The sequence below is a fragment of the Homarus americanus genome, unplaced genomic scaffold (assembly GCF_018991925.1).
Source record: "Homarus americanus isolate GMGI-L3 unplaced genomic scaffold, GMGI_Hamer_2.0 scaffold2236, whole genome shotgun sequence".
NCBI classification, from domain to species: Eukaryota; Metazoa; Arthropoda; class Malacostraca; order Decapoda; family Nephropidae; genus Homarus; species Homarus americanus.
This window is the reverse complement of record NW_024741225.1, coordinates 1-22,975: the sequence shown is the minus strand read 5'-3', so window position 1 is coordinate 22,975 and position 22,975 is coordinate 1. Positions and strand designations below refer to the sequence as shown.

The 22,975-nt window shown below is 49.9% G+C and overlaps 1 protein-coding gene across 1 annotated transcript; it reads right to left on the bottom strand.

Annotated features, from left to right (window-relative positions):
- Positions 1–344: 344 nt before the first annotated feature.
- LOC121875811 (glutenin, high molecular weight subunit PW212-like) lies at positions 345–20,004 on the bottom strand (the record flags this gene model as incomplete). The annotated part of the gene is made up of 3 exons (XM_042380504.1): positions 345–418; positions 6,493–7,984; positions 19,651–20,004. Coding segments are annotated over 3 exons (1,920 nt in total), but the record flags the coding sequence as incomplete, so codon positions are not given.
- Between the last annotated feature and the right edge of the window lie 2,971 nt (positions 20,005–22,975).

Here is a 22,975-nt window from a genome sequence, read left to right as displayed (position 1 = left end):
GATAAAACAAATCATAAAAACTCTTACTTTAATACTACATTATAAAAAATCTAGAGAATTTTGGGGGTTCATATTTAACTTTGTAAGACAATAAAAATTACCAAACACAACGCAACACCATTTTGTCAATGCAAGACGCCTCCCCTTCCCCTCTCCCTTGGGATGGGTCACGTGGGCGTCGCGGGGAGGGGTCAGGAGTGGGGAGGGGTCGAGGGTGAGGAGGGGTCGAGGGTGAGGAGGGGTTGAGGGTGAGGAGGGGTCGAGGGTGAGGAGGGATCGAGGGTGAGGAGGGGTCGGGGTGAGGTGGGGTCGAGGGTGAGGATCGGGGTTAGGGGTGGAGCTGCGAAGAGGGGTAAGGAAGGGGGGGAGGGGGGGTGCAGGGAGGGGTCTGAAGGGGAGGAGGGTTGTAAGGAGGCGTCTGGAGGGAGGGAGGGAGGGAGGGAGGGAGGGAGGGAGGGGGGGCAGCATCTACCGTCTCCACTAATGAACCTATATCTTCCATCACGCCATGACGTAAGCAATGACGTCACCACCTGATGAGGGCCTAATCCCATCAAGGGAGGTTCAGCCTTACTATCCTCGGCACCCCCAGGCACTCTCAGGCACCCACAGGCATTCCTAGGCACACTCTCAGGCACTTCTAAACACCCTGAGACACTCCAAAGCACAACCAGGCACTTTCAGGCACTCCTAGGAATCCTCAGGGACACTCAGGCAGTTTAGGCATAATCGGGCACTACAAGAATTCCTTAGGGACATTCGGGCATTTCTTAGGCATACTCAGGTACTCCCATGCATTTCTTAGGCATACTCAGGCACTCCCAGGCATTTCTTAGGCATACCCAGGCATTCATAGACACCATCTGGGCCCTTCAATCACTCGTAGGCACTGTGACCTCCAAGCACCCTACAGTAACCCCAGGGAGTATAACAGTGGGGAGATTAAAATGGTATAACTGCAGTATGGGGAGAAAATATGCCAATAGGTTGTCTACGTAATGTAACTTAACCTAATTTAACCTAATCTACCCTCAACCTAACTTAATCTAATCTGACCTAACCTAACCCGACCTAACGTGAACCAGACTTGACCTGTCCTAACCTAATGTAATCTGACCTCACCTGAACGAAAAACTCAATCTAAACCAAACCAAATTTATTCTAACTAAACCTAACCTAACCAAACCTAATTTCAACCTAACTTAATCTTACTCAACCTAACTTAACCTAACCAAGAGTGACAATTGCTGAGAAACACAATCAACATAACAACATTCTTTGATTCGAAAAGTTCAACAGGCTCTTCCGATTCTGTCACGGGCTGAAAAATCATGAGAGTTCGTTACTAAATTACTGAGACTGTAGCAGCAGCCATGTTGGGAAGCAAGTATTGTGGGATCACCTGTATATTAGGCACCCTAGTTTATCTGAGCTTATAATTTAAACACCTTTATGTTAACTTAATCTAACCTTAATCTAATCTAAATCTAACCTAACCTAACCTAATCTAACCTACCGAAATATAATCTTCAAATACTCCAATATATCTCAAAACTCCCCCCAGGACACCCCCGAGTACCCCAGGATGATCCACAAGTACCTTAGGACATCTCCAAGTACCGTAGGACACCCCCAAGTACCTTAGGACACCTCCAAGTACCCCAGGACACCCCAAGTACTCCTAAGACGCCCCTAAAGCAAAACCAAGCACCATTAAACACCCAAATACATACCCACACTCTAAGGCAACCGTCAAGCACTCAATGGCACATACGATACACCGTGGCACTCAATGGCACATATACGATACCGTGGCACTCAATAGCACGCACGATATACCGTAGCTCATGCAGCTGCTGATATACCAAAATGACACTCAATGGCACATACGATACACCGTGGCACTCAATGGCACATACGATACACCGTGGCACTCAATGGCACATACGATACACCGTGGCACTCAATGGCACATACGATATACCGTGGCACTCAATGGCACATACGATATACCGTGGCACTCAATGGCACTGACCTTACACATAAGACACTTTTTTTTTGCCTCCAGCCTCCCCCAATAGCCATACCTTCTCCACCATTTTATTACCTTAAAATTATATATCCTAATACATAAGTAGCTATCCTAGCTGTGCTGAGTTAGTTGAGCCGCAGATCTATGTGACATTCAGTGACTGTTGCCTCGTAGTCAATATCTGCAACTGTTGTCGGCGTTATGGCCGATGCTCTCGTTCCCCTGAGGCAGAGCAAAGCCGACCGAAGGAGAGAGAAGGACAGTCGACATCTCATCCAGGCTGTAACATAACTTCTGGGCTGCCGCTTCTGTTCGGATAGCACCTCCGCGAGTCTGGCGTAGAAGCATCTTGCACTTGGTCCCATCCCACCAGAGGTTGTGAACACTAGAAGAGTGAAGCTGCCTTGATCAACGTTCTGAATTCTGTATGCCCTTATCTTGTCGTTCTCGTTCCTCCTGTGTGCAGCATCGAGAGCTAAGTTGCGGTGGCATGCAGCCATGGGATAAAAAATCCTCATGTCGAAGAAAGCTCGCTGTCCCCGCGTCCAGAATCCTCGAGCACTGACGTCAACACGGACTTCGTTGGATGTGTTTGAAGTCGTATGTTGGAAAATCTCACCGTCCAATGGCAGGAGGGTCGGTTCTACCCTGACATCACGGCAGATTTCCTTCAGCATATTTGCTGTGAGATCCCTTTTGCTGTGAGATCCCTTTTGCTGTGAGATCCCTTTTGCTGTGAGATCCCTTTTGCTGTGAGATCCCTTACTTCGTCATGCCTCATGCATATGAAGCCCCCTTTCTTGCACACCATGGCGTGATCGACGCCATAGGAAGAGCCACACACGCATTGGGAGGGCAAACCTTCTACTGGCTTACCGTACCTTAGAGCACCTAAGACACACTCGAGTAGTTGTCTGGCACCCATGACACTCTCTGGCACCTAAGACCCCCCCCCGGCACTCTCTGTTACGTAAAACACTACGGCACTCAATGGCTCTTAAGACACTCATAAATGTACACACACACACACACACACACACACACACACACACACACACACACACACACACACACACACACACACACACACACACACACACACACACACACACACACCTTTTACATACATACACTTTTACACACACACACCTTTTACATACACACTTTTACACTTACACACTTTACGCACACACACACACACACTCTCACACACACACACTCACACACAAAAGCAGGAGCACATGGAGCGAAACAGAGGACTGAACAAACTCGTTGCGAGTGACAAACAAACAACTCCAACGACATACCAAAAAACTCCCCCCCTTACCCCGTCTCCTCCCTCTTACCCCTTATCCTTCCCAATTACCCCCTCTCCTACCTTTACCCCCTTACCTTTCTTCTTTCGTCTAAATCTCTTCCCCCTTTACCCTTCCTCTTACCTCCTTCCCCCTTTTTTTCCCATCTCCTAACCCCTCCTCCCTTCCTCCTTCACCCCTCTTCTTCTCTCTCCTCCCTTAACTCTTATAATCACCCCTCCTCTCTCCTCTCCCTCCCGTCCTCTCCCGTAGTTACTCTCCCATCCGCCCTCTAAGCCAGTTTTCCTCCTATTCCTCCTCCTTTTCCTTCTCTTACCCTCTTCTACCTCCCATAGTCCCCTCCTTCCTCTCCTAGGTACGGCTCCAATAAGTACCCCTCCTTCTAAGGTTCGTTCCTCTCTATCCCTCTCAAATCCCTCTTTCCGTCCTTTCATCCTTCTTTATCCCTTTCAACAGTTCCCCCTCTTTCTTCTCTATCCTCTTAACACCTTCCTTTTCCTTCTCTCCCGACATTTTTCTCCTATCCTTTTCTCTCTGTATCTCCCTCCTCCTTCCTTCCTCTTTTCCCTCTCATTACCTCCCCTCTCCCTTCTCTCTTCCTTTTCTCTCTCCACCTCCCTCCTTCTATCCTTACACCTCCCCTTTTCCCTCGACGTCTACCTTCCTCTCCTCCTCCTTTCCCCTCCTATTTTACAATTTCTCCTTTCTAACTATCGCCTCTCCCTCCTCCATCCCTCCCTTTTCCTCCCTCCTTCTCCATCCTCCTCCTTCTGAGCCTCACTACCCTCATCCCAATTAGTCCCTCCATCACTGACCCCCCAACCTCCTTTTCCATCCCCAGTCTTTCTTTCCTCTCTCGCCTTCTCTAGCCCTCACCCCTCTTCCAGTCTTCCTCCTCCTCTTATTCTTCCATTTATCTTCTCTCACCTCCCTCTTTCTCCTCTAGGGTTTTATTCATGTCTCTCTCTCTCTCTAATAGTTCCCCTCCCTCCTCCCTCTCCCTCTCTTCTTCCCGTTACCTCCTTTATCCCTCACCTTCCCACTTTTCCTATCCGACCGGTGACCCTCAAATCTGTCATGATACCACACAACAAATCTCAACAGTAAAAACGCAGTTTATCAGCAATTCAACCATGCCTTGACATGACAGTTACGATCGTTCGCTTTCAGGTGTCAACACAAACATCTTCGATTACCCTCCTTGCGGCTACAAACCGATAACGTTTAAACTGATATCGTTCACACAACCGATATATTTTGCACAGCCGATATCGTCTGGAAACACTACCTAAACAGATCATCATTTCCCTATATATATATGTGTGTGTGTGTGTGTGTGTGTGTGTGTGTGTGAGTGTGTGCGTGTGTGTGTGCGTGTGTGTGTGTGTGCGTGTGTGTGGGTGTGTGTGTGTGCGTGTGAGTGTGTGTGTGTGCGTGTGTTGTGTGCGTGTGTGTGTGTGTGTGCGTGTGTGTGTGTGTGTGTCGTGTGTGTGTGCGTGTGTGTGTGTGTGTGTGTGTGTGTGTGTGTGAGGTGTGCGTGTGTGTGTGTGTGTGTGTGTGGGTGTGTGTGTGTGTGTGAGTGTGCGTGTGTGTGTGCGTGTGTGTGTGTGTGCGTGTGTGTGTGTGTGTGTGAGTGTGTGCGTGTGAGTGTGTGTGTGTGCGTGTGTGGGTGTGTGTGTGTGTGTGCGTGTGTGTGTGTGTGTGTGTGAGGTGTGCGTGTGTGTGCGTGTGTGTGCGTGTGTGTGTGGTGTGTGTGTGTGCGTGTGGGGTGTGCGTGTGTGTGTGCGTGTGTGTGTGTGTGCGTGTGTGTGTGAGTGTGTGTGTGTGCGTGTGAGTGTGTGTGTGTGCGTGTGTGTGTGTGCGTGTGTGTGTGTGCGTGTGTGTGTGTGTGTGCGTGCGTGTGTGTGCGTGCGTGTGTGTGTGTGTGTGTGTGTGTGTGGGGAGGGAGGGAGGGAGGGAGGGAGGTAGCCAGACAGTCACGCACACGAGGTAAAACACACGAGGCCGTGGGAACGTCCACCATCCCTCCACCTTGGTAGTTCTCACGCCCTCCCTCTCTCTTCATCTCTCCCTTTATATTCCCCTTATTCTCCCTTCATATTTCCTTCCCCCTCCTCCTCTTATTCTCCTTTTATCTCTAACTTACCTCTTACTCTCCCTTTATATCTTCCTTCGCATTTCTCCTTCCCCATTCTCCCTTCTCTTTCTTGCTCTCTCTCCTCTCTCTCTCTCTCTCCTCTCTCTCTCTCTCTCTCTCTCTCTCTCTCTCTCTCTCTCTCTCTCTCTCTCTCTCTCCTCTCTCTCCTTTTCTTCTTATTCCTTTTTCCTCTCACTCTTCCTCTTCTTTATCTGTTTCTCTTGTTACAACTCCTCCTCTCAATCCTCTCTTTATCCTCCACGTCCCTCTCCCTCTACACCCTTCTCCCATTCTTCCTTCCCTCTCCTTCCTTATCCCTTCTCTCCCCCTTTTCACCTCCCTCCCCACCTTCTATCCTCTTCCTCGCCCCTCCCTCTTCTCCTCCCTCTTCTTTCTCCGTCCTCCCTCTTCCTCCGTCCCTCCTCTTCTTCCGCCCCGCCCTCTTCTCCTCCTCCTCTTCCTCCGCCCCTCTCTTCTTCCGCCCCTCCCTCCTCTTCCTCCGTCCCTCCTCTTCCTCCGTCCCTCCTCTTCCTCTCCGTCCTCCTCTTCTCCTCCTCCTTCCCTCCCCTAACCATCAGTGTTTTTCCTCCCGGTTCTCTCACTTCATCACACCTCTCACCTCTCACCTCTCACCAACCTCTCATCTCTCACCTCTCACCTCTCCCAACTTCACAGGTGCACGAGATATCCCTAAACCTCTAGCCACAAATTCACACAGACAGACTGACAGACAGACAGACGGGTGACGGATGGACTGACAAACAAATAGAGCAGCTACAAAGACGGACTATCATCATCATCCCTCACCTCACCCCACTCCAACGCCACTCCTCGCTCTCAACACCCTCCTTGCTCTCACCCTACCCTCTCAACACCACTCCTTACCCCCCTATCTCTCTCTCCTTACAGTTCTCGTCCTTCTTCCTCTCGTGTCCTTGTCTGCGAATCCTCCCTTCATTCCTTTATTCTTCCATTCCTCCTCCTCCCCTCCATTACCCCCCCCCCACCTCCACACCTCCTTGTCTCCTCCATAACATTTCGTCTGCTACAGGTAAATATTGTTTCACGAGATCTCAGGTGACCAGAGACTCGTGCAATATACCAGGAAGAGCTGCCCTGAGACGACTGCTGGAGCTGCCCTGAGACGACTGCTGGAGCTGCCCTCGAGACGACTGCTGGAGCTGCCCTGAGACGACTGCTGGAGCTGCTGAGACGACTGCTGGAGCTGCCCTGGGACGACTGCTGGAGCTGCCTGAGACGACTGCTGGAGCTGCCCTGAGACGACTGCTGCAGCTGCCCTGAGACGACTGCTGGAGCTGCCCTGAGACGACTGCTGGAGCTGCCTGAGACAGCTGCTGGAGCTGCCCTGAGACGACTGCTGGAGCTGCCCTGAGACGACTGCGGGCTGCCTGAGACGACTGCTGGAGCTGCTGAGACGACTGCTGGAGCTGCCCTGAGACGACTGCTGGAGCTGCCCTGAGACGACTGCTGGAGCTGCTGGACGACTGCTGGAGCTGCCTGAGACGACTGCTGGAGCTGCCCTGAGACGACTGCTGGAGCTGCCCTGAGACGACTGCTGGAGCTGCCCTGAGACAGACTGCTGGGAGCTGCCCTGGGACGACTGCTGGGAGCTGCCCTGAGACGACTGCTGGAGCTGCCCTGAGACGACTGCTGGAGCTGCCCTGAGACGACTGTTGGGCTGGCCTGAGACGGCTGCTGGAGCTGCGCCTGAGACGGCTGCTGGAGCTGCCCTGAGGACGACTGCTGGAGCTGCCCTGAGACGACTGCTGGAGCTGCTGCCTGAGACGGCTGCTGGAGCTGCCCTGGGACGGCTGCTGGAGGCCCTGAGACGACTGCTGGGCGCTGGAGACGACTGCTGGGCACTGGGACGACTGCTGGAGCTGCCCTGAGACGACTGCTGGAGCTGCCCTGAGACGACTGCTGGAGCTGCCTGGGGCGACTGCTGGCTGCCCTGAGACGACTGTGAGCTGCTGGGGACGACTGCTGGAGCTGCCCTGAGACGACTGCTGGAGCTGCCCTGGGACGACTGCTGGAGCTGCCTGAGACGACTGCTGGAGCTGCCCTGAGACGACTGCTGGGGCTGCCCTGGGAACGACTGCTGGAACTGCCCTGAGACGACTGGAGCTGCCCTGGGACGACTGCTGGAGCTGCCCTGGGACGACTGCTGGGCTGCTGAGACGACTGCTGGAGCTGCCTGAGACGACTGCTGGAGCTGCCCTGGGACGACCGGGCTGCCCTGGGAGACGACTGCGGAGCTGCCCTGGGACGACTGCTGGAGCTGCCCTGAGACGACTGTTGGGCCCTGAGACGACTGTTGGAGCTGCCCTGAGACGACTGCTGGAGCTGCCCTGGGACGACTGTTGGAGCTGCCCTGAGACGACTGTTGGAGCTGCTGAGAACGGCTGCTGGAGCTGGCCTGGGACGGCTGCTGGAGCTGGCCTGAGAGGCTGATGGACTGGCCTGGGGCGGCTGCTGGAGCTGGCTTGAGACGGCTGTTGGAGCTGCCCTAGGGCAGCTGGAGCTGGCCAGACAGCTGCTGGGCTCCTGGGCAGCTGCTACAACACCTGCTACAAAGTATCCCTCCACCTCCCTACCTCCACACCTCCCCCCTCCCTCCCACACCTCCCCTCCCTCCCCTCCCTCCCCTCCCTCCTCCCTCCCTCCCTCCCCCCTACCCTCCCTCCCCTCCCCAACACCTCCCCCCTCCCTCCCTCCCTCCCACACCTCCCCTCTCCCTCCCTCCCTCCCCTCCTCCCCTCCCCTCCCCTCCCACCTCCCCTTCCCTCCCACCTCCCTACCCTCCCTCCCCACACCTCCCCCCCTCCCTCCCTCCCCCTACCCCCTTCCTCCCCACCTCCCTACCTCCTCCCTCCCCCCCCTCCCTTCCTACCTCCCCACCTCCCCCCTCCCTCCCACCTCCCCTCCTCCCTCCCCCACCCCCCCCTCCCCTCCCCACACCTCCCCCCTCCCTTCCCTACCTCCACACCTCCCCCCCTCCCCCCCTCCCTTCCCTACCTCCCACCTCCCCCCTCCCTCCACACCTCTCCCTCCTCCCCACCTCCCCCCTCCCCTCCCACCTCCTCCACCTCCCCCCTCCCTTCCCCACCTCCCCCTCCCCCCCTCCCTCCCCACCCCTCCCTCCCCTCCCCCCTCCCCTCCCCCCCTCCTCCCCTCCCCCCTCCCCTCCCTCCCTCCCTCCCCTCCCACCTCCCCCACCCCTCCCCACCTCCCCTCTACCTCCCCCCTTCCTACCTCCCACCTCCCCTCCTCCCCACCTCCTCCCCTACCCCCTCCCTTCCCTACCTCCCCACCTCCCCCCCTCCCTCCCTCCCTCACCTCCCCTCCCCTTCCCCTACCCCTCCCTCCCCCTCCCCCTCCCCCCTCCCCTCCCCACACCTCCCACCTCCCCCCTCCCCTTCCTACCTCCCCCTCCCCCCTCCCCTCCCCCTCCCCTCCCCTCCCTCCCCCCCTCCCCTCCCTCCTCACCTCCCCTCCCTTCCCTACCTCCACCTCCCCCTCCCTCCACACTCTCCCCCTCCCCCCCCTCCCTCCCTCCTCCCCTCCCCCCTCCCCTCCCACCTCCTCCCCTCACCCCCCCTCCCCCCTCCCTCCCTCCTCCCTCCCCTCCCTTCCCTACCTCCCCCTCCCCCCCTCCCTCCACCTCCTCCCCTACCCCCTCCCTTCCCCTCCCCTCCCCTCCCTCCCCTCCTCCCCTCCCCCTCTCCCTCCCCATACCTCCCAAAGCTACACTAAAAGCTATAAATCCATAAAAATTTGACCTCCGGAAGTTCATGATCGCTACATATACAGATATTTTTATTTTTGCCAAATGGTTTCCTGTACTCTCGGTAGGTGAGTGGGGAGAGAGGGAGTGGGATAAAGTATTTTACTGAAATATCGGGGAGAGGGAAGGAGAAAGGAAGGAGAGTGGTGGTGAGAGTGGGGGAGAGGGAAAGTGGGGAGAGGAAAGAATGGGGAGAGGAAAATGGGGAGAAATTGGTTAGAGTGGGAGGGAGTGAAAGGAGATAAAGTGTGAGAGAAGGAAAGAGGCTAACAGAGATGGGACAAGGTGTGAGGTGAGAGGGAAGGGGAAGACGTCACTGAGTAAGAGGTGAGAGGTGGAAAATGGATGAGATGTAAGAGAGGGAGTGGATGAAGGATGGTATGAGGACGAGATGAGGAGGTTAAAAGAGAGAGAAGGAGATAAAGGATGAGGAATGAGGTAATGGATGAGAGAGAGAGGAGGGATAGAGGCCCGTGGAGAGAAAAGAGGAGGAGGGATAGAGAGAGTGTTGAGGAGGACAAGGGGAAGGGATGCTGGGTGAAAGAGGAGGAGGGATGAGAGGGAGAAGGAGAGGGTAGTAGTGAAAGGGAGGAAGAGGAGAGTAGGGAAAGGTAGAAGAGGAGTCGTGGAGGAGAGAAAGTAGTGAGAGGGACATGGGGAAAGACGGAGATTAGAGAGGAAGGAGGTGATGAGAGGGAGAGGAAGGAGGTGATGAGGAGGAGGGAGGAGAGTGAGAGGAGAGGAAGGAGAGTGATGAGAGGGGGGAAGAAGAAAGACATTAGGAAAATTACCTAAAAAAATTGTTAATATGCAAATTCTGAGATAAAATAATAATTCCGGTAATACAGGTGAGGACTTAATATAGAAGGGTTCCGGTGCTGGTATCACCTCTACCTGTCCCGTAAAATATATCATAATTGAAACGTGAAGCAAATTTTGTTTGTTTGTTTTTGTTTGTTTGTTTGTTGTAGTGGAGTGAATAGTTGACTGAGTTGAAAGTCCGTAAGTGGAGACAGGCGCCAATGATGATGATGATATTGATGATGATGACGACGCTGTTGATTTATGAATAATAATAATGACGATGACTCATGAATAATAATGATGATTAATGAACTGACGGATGATGATTTATGAATATTGATGTTGAATATATGATAATGATGACTCATGAATAATAATAATGATTAATTGATGATGATAGCGGTGACGATTGATAATGAAGATGACGATGAATATTAAGTATAAGTCAATAAACGGGAAAAACACACACACACACACACACACACACACACACACACCCTGGTCCCATTTTTCATCAGTACATCAAAGGTGTCCATCAATCAACTATGAATATCACAGGTAACACAACCAACCCATACCCGCTGCCTCCTCCCACGAAGTCCAGAAGTGAGGGAGGGATGAGGGGGTGATGGAATGAGAGATGATGGAAAGGGAGGCTAGGGGTGATAGAAAGGGGGTGATGGAGGTGATGGAATGGGGATGATGGAAGGGAGCTAGGGGTGATAGAAAGGGCTGATGGATGGGGTGATGGAATGGGGATGATGGAAATGGGGGCTAGGGGTGATAGAAAGGGGGCTGATGGTGGGGTGATGGAATGGGGATGATGGAAAGGGAGGCTGGGGGTGATGAAAGTAGGGCTGATGGAGGGTGTGGGATGGGGGTCAGAGAAATGGCACCTGGGCCCCCTTTCATACCTGTATCTACCTGTGTATGATTTCTGGTATGAATCAATTTACTAATGGTTCTGGCCAGGTAATTTATCATCATATTCTCACTTTCATTAGTTTATATTATTTAAATATATGTAAACTTCAATGTCCCATCAATATTTCGAGCTAATATATATTGTTTGAACCTCCCCCAGTCTTCTGTGTTTGAACCCACCCTTCTATGTTTGGACCCACCCTTCTATGTTTGGACCCACCCTCTCTCTATGTTTGGACCCACCCTTCTATGTTGGACCCACCCTTCTATGTTTGGACCACCTTCTATGTTTGGACCCACCTTCTATGTTTGGACCCACCCTTCTATGTTTGGACCCACCCTTCTATGTTTGGACCCATTCTTCTATGTTTGGACCCACCCTTCTATGTTTGGACCCACCCTTCTATGTTTGGACCCATTCTTCTATGTTTGGACCCACCCTTCTATGTTTGGACCCATCTTTCTATGTTTGGACCCACTCTTCTATGTGGACCCACCTTCTATGTTTGGACCCACCCTTCTATGTTTGGACCAACCCTTCTATGTTTGGACCCATTCTTCTATGTTTGGACTCACCTTCTATGTTTGAACCCACCCTTCTATGTTTGGACCAACCCCTTCTATGTTTGGACCCACCCTTCTATGTTTGGACCCACCCTTCTATGTTTGGACCCATCTTTCTATGTTTGGACCCACTCTTCTATGTTTGGACCCACCCTTCTATGTTTGGACCCACCTTCTATGTTTGGACCAACCCTTCTATGTTTGGACCCATTCTTCTATGTTTGGACTCACCCTTCTATGTTTGAACCCACCCTTCTATGTTTGGACCGACCCTTCTATGTTTGGACCCACCCTTCTATGTTTGGACCCACCCTTCTATGTTTGGACCCATTCTTCTATGTTTGACCCACCCTTCTATGTTTGGACCCATCTTTCTATGTTTGGACCCACTCTTCTATGTTTGGACCCACCTTCTATGTTTGGACCAACCCTTCTATGTTTGGACCAACCCTTCTATGTTTGGACCCACTCTTCTATGTTTGGACCTCTTCTATGTTTGGACCTCTTCTATGTTTGGACCAACCCTTCTATGTTTGGACCAACCCTTCTATGTTTGGACCCATTCTTCTATGTTTGGACCCATTCTTCTATGTTTGGACCCACCCTTCTATGTTTGGACCAATCCTTCTATGTTTTGACCCACCCTTCTATGTTTGGACCCACCCTTCTATGTTTGGACCCACCCTTCTATGTTTGGACCCACCCTTCTATGTTTGGACCCACCCTTCTATGTTTGAACCCACCCTTCTATGTTTGGATCCATCTTTCTATGTTTGGACCCACCCTTCTATGTTTGGACCCACCCTTCTATGTTTGGACCCACCCTTCTATGTTTGGACCCACCCTTCTATGTTTGGACCCATCTTTCTATGTTTTGACCCACCCTTCTATGTTTGGACCTACCTCTCTATGTTTGGACCCACCCTTCTATGTTTGGACCCACCCTTCTATGTTTGAACCCACCCTTCTATGTTTTGACCCACCCTTCTATGTTTGGACCCACCCTTCTATGTTTGGACCCATTCTTCTATGTTTTGACCCACCCTATGTTCGGACCCACCCTTCTATGTTTGGACCCACCCTTCTATGTTTGGACCCACCCTTCTATGTTTGGACCCACCCTTCTATGTTTGGACCCATTCTTCTATGTTTGGACCCACCCTTCTATGTTTGGACCCACCCTTCTATGTTTGGACCCACCCTTCTATGTTTGGACCCACCCTTCTATGTTTGGACCCACCCTTCTATGTTTGGACCCACCCTTCTATGTTTGGACCCACCCTTCTATGTTTGGACCCACCCTTCTATGTTTGGACCCCCCCTCCCCTTATCTTCCTGTGACCCCAAAATACAACAATTAAGTGAATTTAATACAGCAGTTAGGTTAGGATTAGGTTAGGTTAGGTTAGGTTAGGTTAGGTTAGAATTAGGTTAGGCTAGGTTAGAATTAGATTAGGTTGGGTTAGATTAGAGGTTGGGATTAGGTTGGGTTAGAGTTGGGTTAGGTTGGGTTAGGTTAGGTTAGGTTAGAATTAGGTTAGGATTAGGTTAGGTTAGAGTTAGGGTGCTTAATCATCAGGTGAAGTGGGCTGGGGTGCTTAACCCTTACGTGATCCCCAAATACCACAAAGGTGAGGTGAGTAAACGTACGTGTGTGTGTGTGTGTGTGTGTGTGTGTGTGTGTGTGTGTGTGTGTGGCACTGTCCGTCATAACAACCCTTGAAAATCGAACACATATTTGCTCTACAATTACCCAGGTTAATTAAGCTTGTCGCCACAGGTCATTGTAAGGGTGAAATAGATTATAATATTTAATTACAAAATGACTGTGTCTGGTGAGCATGATATGGTACTCTAGGGAGGGTAACATATACTTTTAGAGGGGAAAATATTTACTTTGAGGGGAAAAATACGTACACGAAGAGGAAATAAGTACTGTGTGGGAGAAAAATACGTAATCTGAGAAAATACGTACTTTGAGGCGAAAAACATATATTTGAGAAGGGAGGAAAAAAAAAAGACGTTCTTTGAGAGGAAATAAATAAACCCTTTGAAGGGAAAAATCACGTACTGTAAGAGGGAAAAATACAAAAACAAGAGACAATATAGCGAAGAAAATCATGAAATATATTCTGAGATCAGGCGACTTAGGAATATACAGTTAAGAGTTACGTAATAATATATAACGATACATATTCTGATCATTACGATATATATTCACCTGCGTAGAAGTCATGCGCACGTCTGGCCAAAACTAACAACGAACTGGAACCATGAAAACGGAGAAGTGACGCTTGATGATAGTAACGCTGTACGACACGTTGGGTTGAATAGCGAGTATCCATACTTCTACGACCGGCAGCACCGTAGACTAGGCAACACAAGGGGAATTTTTATCACTTGAGAAAGACAAATATTTCATAGTTTTTAATTGTTGATGAAATGGTGTAATTTCCATCCTTGTTACGTGATTGATGACCTTAGTTGTTGAAGCGTAGTGATAACAAGTGACAAATCTTTATCAATGACTCGGGAATGGTGAAATGCATACAGTGTCATGCCACCCTCAACCATTAAGATCAAGTGTCACATAAAAAGTACATAAGTGTTAAGTGTCACATATGGATGACATGTGTAAAGTGTCACGTCAAAAATATCGTGAGTTAAGTGGCGCGTATTAGTGTGTGTAAAGTAAGATGGAAGGTCACACACACACACACACACACACACACACACACACACACACACACACACACACACACACACACACACACACACACACACACACACACACACACACACACACACACACACACACACACACACACACACACACACACACACACTCATCCAGGCTCATCAAGCAGCAACATTAAAATACACAATACAATTACATGACGCACAAAATTACGCACACACACACACCTGCTATTGCGTGTTAAAGTGAGATCTCTAACCATCGCGCACTTGAAAGGCAATCCAACACTGCAAGTTCAGAGACAATGGCAATTGCGCGATTAAGACAGACAATCTGGTTTCTGCAGTATATAGACCTAACTGCGCTTTATCATTGACGATGAAAAATACACAAAAGGTAAGTTGAGGTGAGAGAGAGAGAAGTAATGAATGGGAGAGTAACAGTACTAATGAGGTGATTGCTAATTATTGAGGAGAATGAGAGGGAGAAAGAGAGTGTGAGAGAATGTGAATGAAAGTGAAAGTGAAGAAAGAAGGAGTGAGTGGGAGAGTGAGATGGAAGGAGAGAATGAGTGAAATAATGAGTGAGTACTGAGTAAGTGGGTGAATAAGAGGGAAGGAGAGGGAGTGAGTGGGAGAATAAGAGGGAAGGAGAGGGAGTGGTGAATGCCAGTGAGTAAGGGAGTGAGTGGGAGAAGAGAGGAGTGAGAGTGGGAGAGGAGAGGTAATGAGTGCGTGCGTCAGAGACCCGGCATAATGAAGTGTGTAATAAATATGACAAGATTTATGAAAGAAACACAAAAAAAAACAAAACATTATCACCACAAAACGACCACACAACGACTATAACACACACACACACACACACACACACACACACACACACACACACACACACACAATGAACACTGCACCAAAATATGGATGGATTGTGTGTGTGTGTGTGTGAGATTTCAACAGACTAACGCTCCGTGGACCACAACAACGAGCCTCTGGGAGAAGAAGAAGAAAAGGGAAGAGAAAGACTTTGTTTACTATGAGGTTTCACACACAAACACACGAGGACAGAGGGGTTAGGTACGGGTGACAGGACAAATCTCACGCAAACACATGAAACCATGGAAAATCCCAGCCAAGGAAGGAGGGTCAGGAGGAGGAGGGACCAGGGGAGGTGGGTCCACGGGGAGGAGGGTCCAGGGGAGAGAGGGTCAGGAAAGAGGGACCAGGGGAGGAGGGTCCAGGGGAAGAGGGTTCCAGGGGAAGAGGTCCAGGGAAGAGGGGTCCAGGGGAGGAGGGTCAGGGGAGGAGGTCCAGAGGAAGGAGGGTCTGGGGGGTGGGAGGTCTAGGGACGGAGGGTCAAGGGAGGAGGGTCCTGGGGTGGGAGCGTCCAGGGGAAGAGGGTCTAGGGAGGAGGGTCTAGGGAAGAGGGTTCAGGGGAAGAGGCCAGGGAAGAGGGTCCAGGGAGGGAGGGTCTCTGGGGGTGAGCGTCTAGGGAAGAGGGTCCAGGGAGGAGGGCTCAGGGAAGAGGGTCTAGGGAAGAGGGTCCAGGAAGAGGGTTCAGGGGAGGAGGGTCCAGGGGGAGAGGGTCCAGGGAGAGAGGGGACCAGGGGGAAGAGGGACCAGGGGGAAGAGGGTCCAGGGGAGGAGGTCCAGAGGAAGGAGGGTCTTGGGGTGGGAGGGTCAGGGACGGGAGGTCCAGGGACGGAGGGTCCAGGGGAGAGGCCTGGGTGGAGCGTCCAGGGAAGAGGGTCCAGGGAGGAGGTCAGGGGAGGAGGGTCTAGGGAAGAGGGTCCAGGGAGGAGGGTCCAGGGGAAGAGGGTCCAGGGAAGAGGGTCTAGGGAGGGTCAGGGAAGAGGGTCCAGGGGAGAGGGTACAGGAGGGAGAGGGTCCAGGGAGAGAGGGGACCAGGGGAAGAGGGACCAGGGGGAAGAGGGTCCAGGGGGAAGAGGGTTCAGGGGGGAGGGAGGGTTCAGAGGAAGAGGGCCTGGGGTGGAGGGTCCAGGGGACGGAGGGCCAGGGGAGGAGGTCTGGGGGTGGGAGCGTTCAGGGAAGAGGGTCCAGGGAGGAGGGTTCAGGGAAGAGGTCCAGGGGAAGAGGGTCCAGGGGAAGAGGTCCAGGGAGAGGGTCCAGGGGACGGAGGGGTCCAGGAAGAGGGTCCAGAAGAGGAAGGTCTAGGGGTAGGGAAGGAGGCATGGGGGCGAGGGGAAGAAAGAAGGGGGGTACTGGAACCAGGGGAGGAGGAAGGGGAGAGTTCGATTGTCATGGAAAGAAAAGGATGGGAAGGTGCCAAGGGGGGGTAGAAGGGGGAAAGTTATATGGGGGGAAGAAGGGGAGGGAGGTGGACCAGTGATAAAAGGAATTAGGGGGGCTGGGGTAAGGGACAGGGGGTTAGGGGGAGAATGGGGTAAGGGGGGAGAAGGGGAAGGGAGGGGAGAAGGGGACAGGGAGTAAGGTGGAGAAGGGGGTAAGGGGGGAGAAAGGATATGGGGGGTAAGGGGGAGAAGGGGGTGGGGGAGAAGGGGAAAGGGGAGAAGGGGGGACAGGGGGTAAGGGGAGAAGGGACAGGGTAAGGGTGGAATGGGGATAAGGGGGAGAAGGGGACAGGGGTAAGGAGGAGAAGGGGACAGGGAGAGAGGTGACCTGGGTAAGGGGACGGGAGGTAAGGGGAAAGGAGGACAGGGAGTAGGAGATCAGGAGTTGGAGGGGTGTTGGGATATCAAGGGGCAAAAAAGGCATGGGGGTTGGGGGGGGAGGAGCCGTAGAGTAGAGGCCGCCGGGTTTTATGGCCAGGCAGAACAACACGGCAGCACTAAACCAGAGAACTTCATGAATACAAACAGTAAGGCGACGGAATTACAAATAACTTTTTACGTGGCCTTCTTTATTCACCTCCCACCAACCCCAGCGATATGATACCGTTCGTCGTGTTAATCCCAGGGTAAGGGGTAAGGGGAGGGGGGAGGGTAGTCTGACCTTCGTTAAAACCCCAGAAAGAAAATAATTAAGAGGGTGGGCAAAATCTGTCTGTCTGTCTGTCTGTCTGTCTCATATGTATTAGCGTTTGAGCTCTGTCTGTTCAGTTCTGTATATATATATATATATATATATATATATTAGCGTTTGGGCTCTGTCTGTCTGTCTGTCTGTCCTTTCAACCCTTACGCCTGCCTCATTTGCTTGCTTTCACTATTTTCCGGTCCTCTCACAATCACTCATTCACCACTCACCACCACCACCACCACCTCCCTATCTCTCAGTCTCCATCTCTTGCTTACTCTCTCAACACTCACACCTGCCTCGTTATCTCTCGCTGGTAATTTCATCTCTTCTCTTCCTATCTCCCCAATCCCTCCTTATCTCTTTTTTCTGCTCTCACAGATCCAATCCATATCTCCCTTCCATTTTCCTCCGTTATCCCTATTGGCTTTCCCATCCCTCCCCGTACCCTCACTGCTAATCAGCCAAAGCATTTACTTTTAAGAACTTTAAGGAGGAAGAAGGAGAGGAAGGGTATGAGGGGTAAGGGGTGGTGTAAGGGGCAGATAGGGACGGGGAGGGAGGGGAGGTATATAAGTGGTAATGGGTCGGGGTAGATAAGGGGTGAGGGGAAGGGTAAATGAGAGGGAATTATAGGGGGTTATGGAGAAAGGGAAATGACGAGAGGTGAATGAGGGGGGGATAAGGGGTAAAGGTAGAGGATGATGAGGGATGGATAAGGGTAGAAGAGGGTGAAAGGGTCAGGGGGATAAAATAAGAAGGTTTCTGAAGGTGTTAGGAGGAGGGGAGGTAGGAGATGATAAGAGGGAACAGGAGGTGGGTAAAGGATGAAGGAATCAGGGAGAAGAGGAGGCAGAAAATGTATACATAAATATACTAAAATAATAAAAACTACCAAATTTATATTATCTTTAACCTCTTCCTTTAAAAATATAAAAACTCAAATAAAAATATATATTAAAAATCACCAATACCCTATTAAACATTACTAATTTATTCTTATGTATATTAACAATGTCATCAAGAACTTAAACTCCTATGCTAAAGTTAATAAGTTTATCCCTGATCAGTTATATCAACAAGTTCCTTTATTAACATCTAAAAATAAATAAAAATATTCCTCACAAAGGACAAAGAGCTTTTAAAATTACTACTAAAATTGTTGGTAATCACTTTAAAGAAAATATTACGTAAAGACTAAGACAAAAGTATAATATATGTACACTTTCTTCCTTATAAAAACAGGAAGCAATTATGTAGTCAATAATAATAATAATAATAATAATAATAATAATAATAATAATAATAATAAAAACAACGATATGATAATGGCAAAAAAGAGATTAAAAAATAGGCAATAAAAATAACGCTGTGGAAAAAATACTGTATAATGGTCAAAATATTTAGAACAATAAAAATACTATGTTAAATACGGTAATTACTACTACTACTGCTACTACTGCCACTACAAGTACGTAAATACTACTACTACTACTAATAATAATAGTAATAACAACCACAATACCACACAACACAATGACTTAACCACAAACAACAACATACCGCCATAACATTAACAACAACAACAAGACAACACGGCTAAAACCCACTCACAACGAATAACAAAATGAAAAAAGACACTTCAAATAAATAACAATTAACAACAACAATAACTACAACAACACCAATAACAACACAATGCTCCACGGAATGCGCACGCTTCCCCTTCCCTTCCCCCCCATTCCCTGTGTACCGCGGAAGAGGGAGGGAGGTGGGGGAGGAAGAGAGGAGGTGGGGAGGGGGGGGCATATGCCTTTACGAGAGGAGGCAAGACCTTAATTGCCAGAGATCGTATCCCAGTTTTGATAGTAACTTTAATCGCATCCCGTGCCAGCACCAACGACCCGCCTGACGACTGGCTGTTAAGAGGGACGTGAGGCGACTCGTCAGAATATCAATCAATCTCGTGCGGATAGCATTTATTGCCACGATAAACCCCACACAACCCCCACTCCACCCACTCCCTCTCTACCCACCACCCGGAATGAGTTTGCGTCAAGTGGTGTTGGAGGGTGCTGCTGTTACTGCAACGTGTGAAGCCTGGAGGAGGGGAGGGAGAAGAGGAGGGGAGAAGAGGGAGGGGGAGGAGAGATGGAGGAGGAAGAGGAGAGGGAGGGGGAGAAAAGGGGAAGGTGAAGGTGATGGGATGGAAGATGGGGAGGAGGATGAGAAGGGGAAGTGAAAGATGGGGAGGAAGAGAGGGGGGAAAGTGTGAGGTGGGGGGAGGGAGAGGAGGAGTGGGAGGTGTAGATACAGGGATGGACTGGCTCTGTGTCAAGAATATGTGAGCGTGTTGTGCTGGGAGTTGTGTTACTGAATGAGTTGTGTTGCTGAATGAGTTGTGTTCTTGAATGAGTTGTGTTCTTGAATGAGTTGTGTTCTTGAATGAGTTGTGTTGCTGAATGAGTTGTGTTCTTGAATGAGTTGTGTCTCTGAATGAGTTGTGTTCTTGATGAGTTGTGTTCCTGAATGAGTTGTGTTCCTGAATGAGTTGTGTTGCTAAATGAGTTGTGTTCCTGAATGAGCTGTGTTGCTGAATGAGTTGTATTGCTGAATGAGTTGTGTTCTTGAATGAGTTGTGTTCTTGAATGAGTTGTGTTCTTGAATGAGTTGTGTTGCTGAATGAGTTGTGTTCTTGAATGAGCTGTGTTCTTGAATGAGCTGTGTTCTAGAATGAGTTGTGTTTTTGAATGAGGTGTGTTCCTGAATGAGTTGTGTTGCTGAATGAGCTGTGTGAATACTTTGTGTTCTTGCCTCGTATCGTTGGTAAAAGTGTCTGCCGGATTTAGATAAGTTGAGTGATTTGTTTATTTGTTACGTTGAATGTTCTGGGCTGGCAGATGAGTTGTGTAAATGTGCTGTGTTGTTGAGATGACTTATGTGAATGCCCCTGTCTCGGGGGTGAGTGAATATGTTGCTTTACTGGATGAGCTGTGTGTGTGTGTGTGTGTGTGTGTGTGTGTGTGTGTGTGTGTTATCCGAGTTGCAAAATTAAGTTGTTACTGAATGAGTTGTATGAATGAGTTATAATCCTTCCATTTAGCTCACTCAAGTTAAATATCCCTTAGTTAATTTCTTGTAATTAATCCACTCAAGATAACATACCCTATTTAATCCACTCAAGATAACATACCCTATTTAATCCACTCAAGATAACATACCCTATTTAATCCACTCAAGATAACATACCCTATTTAATCCACTCAAGATAATATACCCTATTTAATCCACTCAAGATAACATACCTATTTAATCCACTCAAGATAACATACCATTTAATCCACTCAAGATAACATACCCTATTTAATCCACTCAAGATAACATACCCTATTTAATCCTCAAGATAACATACCCTATTTAATCCTCTAATATAACACATAAGATTTAATTCTCCATAAATTGCCATAACATTTTTCTTTTCATAAACTAAATTACCCAAGTTAATATTTTTCTAATTAAATTACAATAACAAATCTCGAAGTAGCTGTAAATTGTCAATAAATCCATTAATATATAAATTTCAGTAAATTTCCAAAAATAATTATATAAAATTCCCAAAAGTATAAATTAGTAAATAGCTCCTCCCTCCCTACCCCTCCCTCCCTACCCCTCTCCTCCTTCCCTACCTCTCCCAAGTCTCATACAGTCGAGTTAACTCACCAAAGCTTATCTGCCCAGGCTAAATCCAGCCAGCTAAATCGCCAGCTTGAAATCCTCGAAATCCTTGCTGGATGGACTTTAAATCGCCTGCCTAGCCCATCTCCTCCCCTACTGAGAGCTAAACCGGTGAGTTAAATCCCCGGTTGGAATCCCCGCTGTTGACTGCAGTACGAGCCACTCAATCCCCTCTCCTTCCCTCCTCTCTTCCTCCTTCTTCCTTTCTATCTTCCCCTTTTCTCCTATTCTTCTTTCCTTCTCCTCTTTTTCTCCTTCTCTTCCCCTTCCCTTCTCACTTAGATAATCCGGTATTTATATACATATTAACGTGGACCTTGTCAAATCAAATTCAACGTTAAATCCGGCCAATGCAAAATCAGTTAGAAAATCGCTCTTGTTAATCCCAAGCTGAGTGCATTTATCTCCCACTTCTCTAACCTCCCTACTTTACCTTTAGAATTAAATCGTCGCTCTGGAAGGCATTTAATCTCCCACTCTCTCTAACCCTCCCTACTTTACCCCTTAGGAATTAAATCCTCGCCTGAAAGCATTTAACACCCACTCTCTAAACCTCCCCACCTCTACCCCCTTAAGAGCAACTGCTCTGAAAGCATTTGAATCTCCCACTCATTCCTCACCCTCTCATTCCTTACCCTCACCCCTTAAATCCCACCTTCCTTCTCCCACATACCCTTGCTAAATCAGGTTAACTTATAAGAAAAGTAGAGTGTGTGTGTGTGAACCCAGGAAGGAATGAAGGAAGAAAGGAGGAAAAAGGAAGGAAGGGAAGGAAGGAAGGAAGGAAAAAGGATTGAAGGAAGGAAAAGGATTGAAGGAAGGAAAAAAGATGGAAGGAGGAAAAGGAAGAAGGTAAAATGGAAGGAAGGAAGGAAGGAAGGAAGGAAGGAAAGAGAGAGTGAGAAAAATTAGGTCCCGCAGGTCAGCAAAGCTTCTAAGCGCCTGGTTTTGTGGGGAAATTTAGTATCGTATTGTATATTACTTGATAAATTATAAATTTAATGCTAAAGAGGGGATGAGGGGGTAAGGGAGGGGAGGGGTGGGGGGATAGGGTGACTGACGGGAAAGAAAAGAAGAGAGGGGAGAGGAGGAAGAGAGGAGGAAGGAGAAAGGTAAAAGAGGGGGAAGGGGTGGGGAAGGGGAGAGGGTGGGGAGAAGGAGAGGGGGGGAAGGGTGAGGGAAGTGGGAGAGGGAAGGGGAAGGGAGGGGAAGAGGGAGGGGAAGGAGGGGGAAGAGGGAGGGGAAGGAAAGGGAGGAGAAAGAGGGAGGGGAAGGGAAAGGGGAAGGAAAGAGGGAGGAGGAAGGGAAAGAGGGAGGGGAAGGGAAGAGGGAGGGGAAGGAAGAGGGAGGGGAGGGAAAGAGGGAGGGGGACGGGAAAGAGGGAGGGGGAAGGGAAAGACGGAGAGGGCTGGAAAGAGGGAGGTGGGGAGAGGGGGGAGACCATCACACACATGAAGAAAAGGGACGATGTGGGTGGAGAGGAGGGGGGAGGTGGGAGGAGCAACAGATGATGGGGTGAAAGACGAGAAGGGAGGGAGGGATGGAGGGAGGGGAGGGAGGGAGGGAGGGAGAGGGGAGGAGGGGGGGAGGAGGGAAGGTGGAGGGAGGAAGGGGGAGGGAGGGAAGGTGGGAGGGAGGGAAGGAGGGAGGAGGGAAGGAGGGAGGAGGGAGGGAGGGAGGGAGGAGGAGGGAGGGAGGGAGGGAGGGAGGGAGAAGTGGTCTGTCCTGGAGACGGAAAAGACAGAATGAAGAATGAGGGAGATTGAGAAGGAATTGAGCGAAAGGAGGAGGGGATAGGGAGGGAAGAGACGTAGACAGTATGAGGAGGAGGAAGGGGAGTAAACGTGAGATGAAGAAGAATAGAGAGAGAGAGAGAGAGAGAGAGAGAGAGAGAGAGAGAGAGAGAGAGAGAGAGAGAGAGAGAGAGAGAGAGAGAGAGAGAGAGAGAGACCAAATAGAATGGA